The sequence below is a fragment of the Thamnophis elegans genome, chromosome 10 (genome assembly GCF_009769535.1).
Source record: "Thamnophis elegans isolate rThaEle1 chromosome 10, rThaEle1.pri, whole genome shotgun sequence".
Classification (NCBI taxonomy): Eukaryota; Metazoa; Chordata; class Lepidosauria; order Squamata; family Colubridae; genus Thamnophis; species Thamnophis elegans.
Window position 1 is genome coordinate 60,157,341 of NC_045550.1, and position 12,382 is coordinate 60,169,722.

General features: G+C 42.6%; 1 protein-coding gene across 1 annotated transcript in view; it reads right to left on the reverse strand.

Annotated features, from left to right (window-relative positions):
• Positions 1–5,211: 5,211 nt before the first annotated feature.
• Positions 5,212–12,382, reverse strand: part of ZMAT3 (zinc finger matrin-type 3) — a 31,983-nt gene continuing 24,812 nt past the window's right edge. The window contains exon 7 of the mRNA XM_032225824.1: positions 5,212–5,361. Coding sequence (XP_032081715.1) covers positions 5,268–5,361 — 94 coding nt within the window. The 3' untranslated portion in view covers positions 5,212–5,267. The remainder of the gene's footprint in view (positions 5,362–12,382) is intronic.

Sequence of the window (12,382 nt, forward strand, 5' to 3'; positions counted from 1 at the left end):
AATTTTTTTAAAAGGGAAATAATAAGAGGATAAAGTAATCTAAGCAGCAATGCATTTCCTTAAACTAAAGAAATGACTTTCCCCTTCAACAAGACAAGTACAAAACATTTCAACCATTTATTGCGTAACATTTCAACCTAAAATCTCTTGATGCCGTATCCCAAAGTTTATCTATAATAATAAAGTCTCATCATTCAACCAGAGTCCATTAAGAACAAGCAAACATAACCAGAGATGGTTTGCTGCTGGTTCAGCTCGGATCAGCTGAACCACCAGTAGCAGTGGCAGGAGACTCTGCCCAACCGTGACCCGTCAAAACCGCACTTGACTAAGCCACGCCCGATTAAACCGCGTCGCTGACGTCAACAGGGCGACAACAGCCAGCACGGAGAAAGAAGGGCGCTTTAAATAGCGCTTTGAAAGCAAGCCGATTCAACTTAAGGTAAGGGTTAGGTTTAGGGTTAGGTTAAGGGTTAGGATTAGGTTTAAGGTTAGGTTAAGGGTTAGGGTTAGGTTTAGGGTTAGGTTAAGGGTTAGGATTAGGTTTAGGGTTAGGTTAAGGGTTAGGGTTAGGGTTAGGTTTAGGGTTAGGTTAAGGGTTAGGTTTAGGGTTAGGTTAAGGGTTAGGTTAAGGGTTAGGTTAAGGATTAGGTTTAGGGGGGTTAGGTTTAGGTTTAGGGGTTAATTTTAGGTTTAGGGTTTACAGCGTGCTTCTGTCTCCGCGCTGTTGTCGCCCTGTTGATGATGTCAGCTACACGGTTTAGTCGGATGCGGTTTAGTCGAGCGCGGTTTTGTGGTGGAACCCTGCCCAACCGCCCAGATGCTTCTGTGCATGCGCAGAAGCATTGTGCACGAGTGCGGGAGCGCACTCAAAGTAAAAAAATTGGCAACACCTCTGAACATAACTATACATAAATAAATCAGGTTCATAATTATTTTATTTACTCTATCCAGTAACTTAGCGTTTTCTGTAAAAATATAAGAAACTCTCTTCTCATATCTTTAAAGCCTCATCTTTCAGACTTAATCATAAAAAAAATCCATCAAAAGCTATCAGAAATATTGAAATTTAATCCCATCAAATAATGTTCCACAAATTAATTCCTTATCATTTTCTCCTCATCTCCTCTCAGAAACCCCTTCACAGAATTAACAGTTCCCTTCAATTTTAATACGGTAGCTTATCACTTTCTCAAAAAGTACAATAACAACAACAATCTCTTTTTCCCTTATGTTATGTATAAACAAATCTTTAAAACCTCAACATTCAATCCTGTTCAGGAAAGCATCATTAAAAGCTGCAAGAAGAAAAAGAAACCCACATATATTTTAACCTTGGTCAAATAAGCCAACTTTATAAAACTTTTTCATGTAAGAGACATGATGCTTAGCCTTTTTAAATCATGTTCCAGAAAGTAATTTTGTTCTCTCTTTATCTTTTCTCAAAAACTCCTTAACTAATATATCTGTTTTGAAGGTTCAAAATAAGAAAGTTGTCCTAGTCACTCACCTGTGTTGAAAGCCTCACATTGCAAAAATCCTCACTTCGTTTCTTCAGCCCAGAACATGGCTAGAAGGGAAGATCCAGTCCTAAAATCCAAGCAAGGATTTTGCCTTGGAGCCTTTGCAGAATGGGGTATTTGCTGCCTGCTTGGATTTTAGGATAGAATAGAATAACAGAGTTGGAAGGGACCTTGGAGGTCTTCTAGTCCAACCCCCTCCTTTAGCAGGAAACCCTATAGCATTTCAGATGAATGACTATCCAATCTCTTCTTAAAAATTTCCAGTGTTGGAGCATTTACAACTTCTGGAGGCAAGTTGTTCCACTGATTAATTGTTCTAACTGTCAGGAAATTTCTCAGTTCTAGGTTGCTTCTCTTCTTGATTAGTTTCCACCCATTGCTTCTTGTCCTACCCTCAGCTGCTTTGGAGAATAGTTTGACTCCCTCTTCTTTGTGGCAGCCCTTCAGATATTGGAACACTGCTATCATGTCTCCCCTAGTCCTTCTTTTCATCAGACAGGGTGGATCTTTTGTTATTGTTGTTTATTGCAAATAATTTTATTATATATTGCAAAGCCCACGTGTAAAAGGCAACATAAAATAACAATCAAGAGAAAAGACGGATGGACCTTTTTTAGGCAGCCTCTAGAGATGGCTCATTTTCAATTTTGACAGAGTTTGTTGCAGAAAATCACTTCCAGAAAGCATACACAGATAACTGATTCAGCTGGATTCATTAACTTCTTTGTATACATATTAACACATGAAGATAAATGTACAATACCAATAGTAGATTCTTTCAAGCAGAACACAAGCAGGAGAGAACAGTTAGCTTCATTTTAGAGTTCAGAGCAGACAGAATAGTTTTGTTTTGATTCTCAGCACAGACTCAGATCTGTTTAAGCTCCCATTGGCTGACTTAGTCGCTATGCCTATTCATTGGCTGACCTTGTTACCATGTTTCTCCCAGTCATGAATATTCTAACAAATTTCGGGGAGGATTTTTTTCAGTGAAAGACCTGCCTGCCAGAGGGATTGAGACCTCATGCAGGATAGATTTCCTCTGGCAGGCAGGTCTTTGAGAGCAAAGGGCTCTCTCTCGTCTCTGGGGATTGTCTGAAAAAACATCTGTCCTGAAATCCAAGCAGGATTTTGGCAAGGGGGGCTTGCAGCATGGGGCTTTTGCAGCCACCCCCTAACATTCAGAGGTTTCCCTCATAATTCTGAGGGCAGATTGCTAACGTCCTATGCTCCTTTCTAAACTCGTTTTGATTTAGGCGTTGCTAAACTGTTTCCGGGACACAGTGGCTCAGTGGCTAAGACACTGAGCTTGTCAATCAGAAAGGTTGGCAGTTCGGCGATTCAAATCCCTAGCCCCGTGTAACGGAGTAAGCTCCTGTTACTTGTCCCAGCTACTGCCAACCTAGCAATTCAAAAGCGCGTAAAAAATGCAAATAGAAAAATAGGAACCACCTTTGGTGGGAAGGCAACAGTGTTTTGTGCGCCTTCGGCCTTTAGTCATGCCGGCCACATGACCACGGAGACGTCTTCTGGCTCTTCAGCTTTGAAACAGAGATGAGCACCGCCCCCTAGAGTCAGGAATGACTAGCATATTTGTGCGAGAGGAATCTTTACCTTAAACGGTTTCCAAAAATTTGGACTCCATATTGTGAAATTATGGCTAGGCATGGGAGTTACTTAATGAATGTACCTTAATCCTCAACTTACAACCATTTGTTTAAGTGATCATTCAAAGTCAGCAGCACTGAAAAAAAGGGACTTCAGACCGGTATTTCATGCTTACAACCTTTCCCAAGGTCATGTGATCAAAATTCAGACAGTTGGAAACTGGCATGTATTTATGACGGTTGCAGTTACCCAGGGTCATGTGATCACCTTTTGTGACCTTCTGGAAGTAGATGGGAAGCCAGTTTCATTTAACAACTGTGTTACTAACTTAACAAGTGCAGTGATTCACTTAACAACTGTGGCAAGAAAGGTCATAAAATGGGGCAAAACTCACTTAATGATTGTCTTACTTAGCAACAGAAATTTCTGTTAAGCTCAGTTGTGGTCATAAATTGAGGATTTTCTGCATTTTTATATTATTCTGGATATTAAAGATCAACTTTTGGAAATGTGTAACTTCTCCATTTTGGAAAATAAGTATAATCTTTATTGTCATTGTACTTAAATACAATGAAATTGGTTTTCATTGTAAATTGGTTTACAATAATACAAAAATACAATAAATAATCAGAAAATGAGGCAGAAAATGGGGCAGACTTTATGGTCCATACAACAATAGAGTTGTAATCTTAGGTATTTTTTAAATTACTTCTATTATTTTATATCAGGATACTATTATAGGACATATTTTGTAACGTGACCCAACAAATGCGTGCATGACAAAAGCGCGCCGACAAAACCGTGGCACTAAAACCATGACGTCATCAACGCGCCGACAACAGCGCACTGACAACAGCGCGCCGACAGAAGCGCGATTTAAGGTAAGGGTTAGGTTTAGGGTTAGGGTTAGGTTTCGGGTTAGGATTACAGTTAGGTTTAGAGCGCCCTTCTGTCGGTGCGCTGTTGTCAGCACGCTTCAGCGCTCATTTGTCGGTGCGGTTTAGAACTCACGGTTTTGTCACTGTGGTTAGTTGGGCACACTTTTGTCAGTCACCTTTTTGTCGGTGAACCATTTTGTAAATATGTAGTGGTTCGCAAAATATTTTAGATATTTTGTATTGATACGTTTCTGATTTTTTTTCTAATTTGGATTTCCCCCCCCCCTTTTATTTCTTAGTTTTGTTTGGGGAGATTGTAAGCTAATTTTTGTAGTCTTACCATAAAAAAAGTAAATTGGAAGGAAAAATTATGTTAAAAGGGTTTTAATTTGAGATAGGAAAGCTACCGAGGTCACATTTTCACCCTTCAAAGGTAACATATAAATAAATTCAGATGACTGAGCAGTGACAGATACAAAGTGGTGAGATACCACTTGGGGGGAAAAGCCATCTGTAATCTCATCCTATGTATCATCTTGCCACATGTATGAAGAATATCACACGCTAGAACGAGAGGCTGCAGACACTGAAAGGAGAGATCAGCCAGTCTCCAACTCAATTCATAAATTCTGTAAATAAAGAGATGGTTTTGCATAGGGTGAGCACTTCAGAACGGGTGACAGTTGGCTTAACCAAGACGTATTGCAATAAATTGCAATTGATTGAGATCGCACAATATGGGAAGAGAACAAATAAATGCATTAAGGTTTTACCATATTATGGCTATCGAGCTTTCAGATTTTTTCAAATGGATTGTGTTGTTTATATTGCAGATTTCAGTAGTGGGATTCAAACGGTTCGCACCGGTTCAAGTGAACCGGTAGTTGGAAGGACCTGCTGACCCCGCTCACACCACCCCTCCCAGGAGTCTCCATGCAACCCATTTTGGATGCCAGGTAAGTGCAGGGGGAGCACGAAGGATCTGGGAGGGCAAATACCGGGCCTTCCGGAAGTCCAAAAATGGGCCTGTTTCCAGCTTCCGGAGGGCCTCTGGAGCCCAGGGGAGTCTGTTTTTGCCCTCCTGGAGGCTCAGGGATGCCTCCGGAACCTCCGGAGAGTGAAAAGCGGGCCTACCGGAAAGGCCATGCCTGCTGATTGTTGAAATGTATGTAACCTGTGACACATTTTAACACAACACACCATTTAATATTCATCACAATCCAAACAGGACGATTTTATTAGAAAGCTGTGCAAAGTCTTAAGTGCTGCATCTTGTCAGCGGCTTTGTGGGGCCGAAGCTCCACAGTGAGGCATCACGAGACATAAAGACTGAAAATTCCATGTTTAAGACTCTGAAAAGGAAAGAAAAAAAAATGAAGCCATGTTCCTGGCATAGAAACCAGAAGACAGAGACAGTAAATCCTCAAGGCCATAAAAACATAAATGGCAACCGCAAATGCTGTTATTTCCCAAAGTTCTCTGCAATATGTCACAGTTAACAACTCACGTTAAAAGATGTCTCTTAATACAAAAGTCCCAACTGAACCCAGAAATACATTTTACACCTTTAAATTGAGGTGATTTCCAACCAAACTCTATACACATACAGATTTCTTCCCTCTTGTTTTGGGTAATAATAGGTGTATTTACGTGGGTACTCTTGCATTGCACAACTCAATAAGTATATTAAGCCATGGACATCTCTGTGGAAAGCAGTGACTGGGTTCTAACATCACGTTAAGAAACCACAAATATGGTTCCAAAGTTGACTCGGCCATAGTAGTTGACTTTATAACTGGTGCTAAGCCACAAATAGTTCACAAAACACAGTGATTGGTTTCACATATTACACTAAGCCAGCAGTCCTCAAAGTTGGCAATACCAGTTTGTGTGTTTTTCTCCCACCCCAAACCCCAACACAAGTTTCTTTGGTGGTAATGTTAGCTAAGAAATAAATCTGACAGGGATAATTATATATCAATGTAGGTTGATATATCTTCCTCCACTCATTGTCCACTAGGATTAATCCCAAAACGAGCTTTTATAGCACTGCTACTCTGCCTGTCAACACTGATCAATTTTTGTTTAAACTGTGACTTATGTAGTTTAAGATCCTCCACCTCAACAGGCTCTGTTAGTTGTGAAGTCGTGTCCTACCCATGGTGACCCCATGGATCAGGTCTTCCCATCCTCTACCATCCTCCGGAGTCAATTTAAGCTCACGCCTACTGCTTCGATGACTCCAGCCAGCCACCTCATTCTCTGTTGTCCCGTTCTTCTTCTGTCCTCAATCTTTCCCAGCATGAGGCTCTTCTCCAGTGAGTCCTTCCTTCTCACTAGGTGGCCAAAATATTTGAGTTTCGTCTTCAGGATCTGGCCTTCTAAAGAGCAGTCTGGGTTGATCTCCTCTAGGACTGACCGGTTTGATCATCTTGCAGTCCAAGGGATTCTCAGGAGTCTTCTCCAGCACCATAGTTCAAAGGCCTCAATTTTTTGGCGCTCAGCCTTTCTTATGGTCCAACTTTCACAGCCATACATTTCAACTGGGAAAACCATAGCCTTGACTATAGGCACTTTTGTTGGCAGGTTCTGCTGCTCTAAGCTAAAACCACCAAGGCTCTCCAACCTTGGCAACTTTAAGACTTGTGGGCTTCAACTCCCAGAATTCCTCAGTGGACCATGATGAGTTCTGAATTCTGGGAATTGAGGTCCACAAGTCTTAAAGTCGCCAAGGTTGGAAAACCTTGAATAAACCACATGATCTTGGCTTCTGTGAAGTTAACTTTCATAAGCTCTAAGCAGCTCACAGCATGCCAAACATGGGATCCAGGCATCTCTTCGCTCCAATCACCTTCATCCTTGTGACAAAACTAAAATTCCACATTTCCCCACCCAAAGAAACATGTCCTGGTAAGTCAACCTGGCAAGTGTCTTCTTACTGAATTGAATCACTTTCAGAGTTAGCTTGCAATCTTCTTTGAGCCAGGATGTGAAACTGGAAAATGAACATTGCTGAACAGATTGGATAGTGACTTCTGTGAGAGATATGAGGTTCTGTCCCAGGTAGGGCGTTGTAGAAGACCTCCAACCTCTTCTGTATGGATCTATGAATTTGGAGCAAAAGAGAGAAAGAAGGAAGGGTTCAACAATCCCTTCCAAGCTTTCAAAAAAAAATTGTCTGCTTAGCATTCAAGAATGAGAATTTGTACGTAAGAGTAATACAAGTCCTACAGTACTTGTATGTCAAACTGATTCGATGCTTTAGGTAAAGGTAAAAGTTCCCCTCACACATATGTGGTAGTCATTCCTGACTCTAGGGGGCGGTGCTCATCTCCATTTCAAAACCGAAGAGCCAGCGCTGTCCGAAGAAGTCTCCATGGTCATGCAGCCAGCATGATTAAATGCTGAAGGTGCACAGAACGCTGTTAACTTCTCACCAAAGGTGGTTCCTATTTTTCTACTTGCATTTTACGTGTTTTCGAACTGCTAGGTTGGCAGAAGCTGGGACAAGTAACGGGAGCTCACTCCGATACGCGGCGCTAGGGATTCAAATCGCTGAACTGCCAACCTTTCTGATCGACATGCTGAGCGTCTTAGCCACTGAGCCGCCATACGATGCTTTAGAATGGGACAATCTCAAGCAGAGATTGAGGAAAAAAAAGTAATTAAGTCTCTTCCTCCTTTTGGAAAGAATCTGATAATCAGAAACATTGCATAAATGATCTCTTTACAATTGCTATCAAAGCGCCCGCACACACGTCCACAACCCCCCCCCAATGGCAATTTAACTTCTGCAAAAGAGGATCCTGATGGCAATTTTATACGATGGAAATGAAAACTGCCTCAAGTTTAATATCTAGGCAACGTCTATTAATGCCAGAGACAGTAATTTGCACTTTTTAATCTTTAACAACAATAAACAGCAGAAAGGGCTTCTTCGTCTTTGTAAATGAAAATTGTTAAAGGTTTTTATCCTAAATCAAGTAGCTAAATTTAACAATTATTACAGAAGCACAAAATGCTATATTAAGATCAGTATCCGTGTTGGGAGATAAATTTAAATTCCTATTTTCAACTCTTATCTCAACAAAAAAAAAAAAGAATATGTCACAGACAGAATCTTTTATTATTGTGCAGTAAAAAAGAAGAAGATAAGAACCAATGAATCTTTCAGATTGAACGGAGTGTTCCTGAAAGCCTTAATGGAACTGGCTAGATTTCTGGGCCCTGGATTAGAGGGGTTGGAGTTGGGATCCTACCGGTTTAGCAACCAGTTCGCTGCAAGCGCATGCACAAATTTACAGGGAAATCGCCTTCCGCGTCACTGCTGGGGAGGAAAACAGCTGAGACATGGCAAACTACTCTGCCACGGACGTCAGCTGGGCTTCAGAAAAGGGAATATAGGTGCTTATAGCGCAGGGGCGGGTTAGGGTTAGTGGGCCCAGCTGAACGTATTGTGTTGTATTGTATTGTATTGTATTATTTGTATGCCGCCCTTCTCCGGGAGGACTCAGGGCGGCGAACAATTCAAGGGGGAAAAAAGGGGGAACATAAAAAGACAAAATACAAATAATAAAAGTAGACAACAGTCGCACAACCATACATGTCGAGAGGGGAGGGAACTCATCAACCCCAGGCCTGCCGGCAAAGCCAGGTTTTGACGGCTTTTCGAAAGGCCTGGAGAGAGGTGAGAGTCCGAATCCCTGCGGGGAGTTCATTCCAGAGGGCCGGAGCTGCCACAGAGAAGGCCCTCCCCCGGGTAATAGCCAGGTGGCATTGGCTGGTAGATGGCACCCGGAGGAGGCCAACCCTGTGAGATCTAATGGGTCTGTGGGAGGTAATTGGCAGCAGGCGGTTTCTCAAGTAACCAGATCCAATACCATGAAGGGCTTTATAAGTTACGACTAGCACCTTGAAGCGTATCCGGAGACTGATCGGTAACCAGTGCAGCTCGCGGAGGATAGGTGTAACGTGGGTGTACCGAGGTGCACCCACAATCGCTCGCGCGGCTGCGTTCTGGACGAGTTGAAGTCTCCGAATACTCTTCAAGGGCTGCCCCATGTAGAGCGCATTGCAGTAGTCAGAGCGAACCAGTTCGGCCAAACCAGTAGAATCCCACCCTGCTGAGGCCCCTGTCAGATTTATTTGGGGTGGGGGTGGGGGTGGTTAGACAGTCTAGCCATCTAGTTCCTGTTCTCTTTTACGGTTTTATTGCATTGTACTTTCTAATTTGGAGTCAGATGTTTAGATTCAATAATTTAAATTAATTTAACCCGGTCCCTCTACAGATGAGCGTTAACAAAGTTAGTAAGGATTGTTTGGGGCGCTCAAACCTCTAAGACCGCTCCTACAAATGTCAAGGCCATCAGGTTGATCTCATAAAAACCGAAGATGCATAGTATTTGCTTGGCCGCCTCAATTCCAATAATTGCATCCTACCGGGATCATTTAAGAACAAAATGTACATGGAAAGGTCAAAAGAAAACACATTTCTAGAAACATAATAAATAACTTTTCAAAAAGTAATGATATGGGTGTTTTCAAAGTTAACAAAGCGAACAACAAATAATAATAAAAACCCATCAGATAACACCTTAAATATTTGTGAGCTTATTAATGGTCAGCATAATCAAAATAAATACAAAAATATACAGATTAGTAGCAGCACAAGTACAAAAAAAAATCAATCTACTGGCCAGAGAGACAACTTTGATAAATATTTCATTTCCTTTGTTTCCCCTTTCCAATTGTCTCCTCTTAGGGTTTACAATCATTCATTAAGTCTACAAACTTCCGAACAGGCTGAAGATTTATGCCAGAAAGATACCCATCCTTAACCTTCAAGAGCTGATGGGGAGTCCTTGATGCTCTCTGAACTTGCTTTCTTGAATTCTCAGTGCTAGAAAGGAGTGGGGTTTCCTCTCAGTTGATGTTAGTACGGATGATGTTATCTCGTTGGGTAATGAAAGGTCTGCAAAAAACACCTCCAAAATCAGAGAGACCCAAGGACTCCACAGTTCACCCTGATCTAAAGATATTCTCTTCTATTGGTAAGAGCTAATGTGCCCTTCGTAATCCATTTGGATTTTTGATAGATCTATACCAGGGGTGGGCTTCAAAAATTTCAGCAATGGGTTCTCTGCCCAGTTGCTAGGTAGGGGCTATGGTAGGCGTGGCCTCGTTGGCCTCCTGAACTACGGCGGGGTGGGGGGCATTTTCGCTTTCCCCGGGCTCCAGAGGCAATGGGCCCATTTCCAGCTTTCTGGAACTTCATGGAAGCCCATTTTTTCCCTGTCCCTGAGCCTCCATGTGGGCCCTGCATTTATCTCACATCTAAAACAGGCCATGTGGAGACTCCTGGAAGGGGAGGGGTGGAAGAGGTGGGAGGGGCCAGCCAGGGGTGGAATTTGGAGGTTCTCCAAAGCAGCCATAACGTTAGCTACGGGTTCTCTGAAACCCGTGCAAACCCGTAGCAGCCCACCCCTGATCTATACTGTCCTCAGTGAAGTAATCAGCTGAGTTTTAGGAGAAACAACAATTAGGTACTACTCCATCTCAACTCCTGTTTTAAGTATCTCTGTTTTTCTTTTTAATTCCTTTGCATGGATATGTCCTTTCCTTCAAATCTAGCCTTTTCTCCCACTTGTAAATGAAACCTCTTAACAATAGGACTGAACCTAGCAAAAGATTAAACCACTTGTTAGTGCTTTCAGATGTGCCGAGTTTACGACTCTCGTATGTGGTAGTGGAATTATGGGAACTGAAGTCCAACCCATCTGGATAGCACAGGGCTGGGGGTGGATAACTGTAGCATCTATCTCTAAAGACTAAGATTAGGAGAACTGGAAAGGCAACTTTCCCAAAGCTTAAAACTCAGGAGGTTACACATGAAAAGTTAAAAACAAAAAGGTACTCATGAGGAAGAGAGGTTTGCACACCGTGTTGGTGTTGTGGTGGAATGCTGCATTGTTGTCATTGTTGAACACCACATGAGCATATTAAAAAAGGAGAGAACACCAATTCCTTTAACAGTTAAGATTGCAAGGAAATATAATTCCTGCAAGCATGCCCAAGATAGGAGCTGGTGACCATCTCTACATGGTCAACCTCCAGAGAGAGACTTCTAATGAGAACAGTTTCACTTGATTTGGGTTAAAAGTTCCCAAGGGCAGCATACATATTCATGCATAGTACCTATGCATTTGTCTAGGATGGGGAGGGCGCAACTATGGTGGCTTTATGAGCTCTGGGCTTCAACTCCCAGAATTCCTGAGCCAGGAATTCTGGGAATTGAAGTCTGCAGGTCATAAAGGGGCCGTAGCTGTCCAACCCTGGTCTAGGATGTGCTTTAAAGGAAGCACTTGCATCAGAAAGCAGAATTCTAGAGATTTGCAGGCTACTAGCCTCCATCACTAGAACTAACTGAAACAATACAGTACAGTACAAACAAAAAGGAATCATTTTCAGATTTTTTTTGTTCTCAAATCAAAAATGCCAGGGCTGATTGTGGCTGTTTTGCCCAAACTGGGAAGTATTTTTTTAAAAAAAAAACCAATTCATGGTAGAAAGTATGAGGACCGGAAAAGACTCCAGTTGCTTCAAAATAATTTGAGACCTGCTTTTCCTATTTCGTTCAAAGTACGCAAGTCAACATCATCTTAGAGGCCATTCTGACAGATTAAAAAGCCCCAATTTAGGGAAAGGAAATTCTCTCATTCATTCTAACGTATGGCACCCAAGCATACTTGAATTAGGTTTCAAACCCAGCACTGAATCTTCCCTCTCAGATATTAATAAATTATTATTTTGCAAGGAGCGACAGCAACTTGAGTACATAGAACAGTGGGGTCAAGTTCGATTTCGTTGAGGGCCGCATCAGGATTTTGTTTGACCCCGAGAGGGGTGTGGCCAGGGGGCATGGCCAGCTCTACATCACAGTGTCGGGGGCGCATGTGACGGCCTGAGTGCTCTGCCAGAGAAAACGGGCTCCTGAGCTCCGTTTTCAGCTGCGATGGACTCCTGCAACCCTCCCGCAAAAATGGAGCTCAGAAGGGACACATGCAGCCCTCCCAAGCTCCATTTTTGCTGGCAGAAACATTCCGGGCCGGTCCTTCGCTGTTTCCAGGGCAGCCCTGCAGGCCAGATCTAAGCACCCCGTGGGCCGAATCTGGCCCACGGTCCTTGAGTTTGACCGCCCCCCCCCCCCCCGATGTAGAGGAACCAGATGCTATTGAATTGAAGCCGGAAGCCTTTTCCAGTGCAATGCCTGTCTCAAAAATGCTTCAGATCTCACAAGGGCATAGCATTCGTTTGCTATTTATTAAAACAATACATCTTTCTCTTGGCTTCTGGATGGGCCTAAAAAGCAAAAGA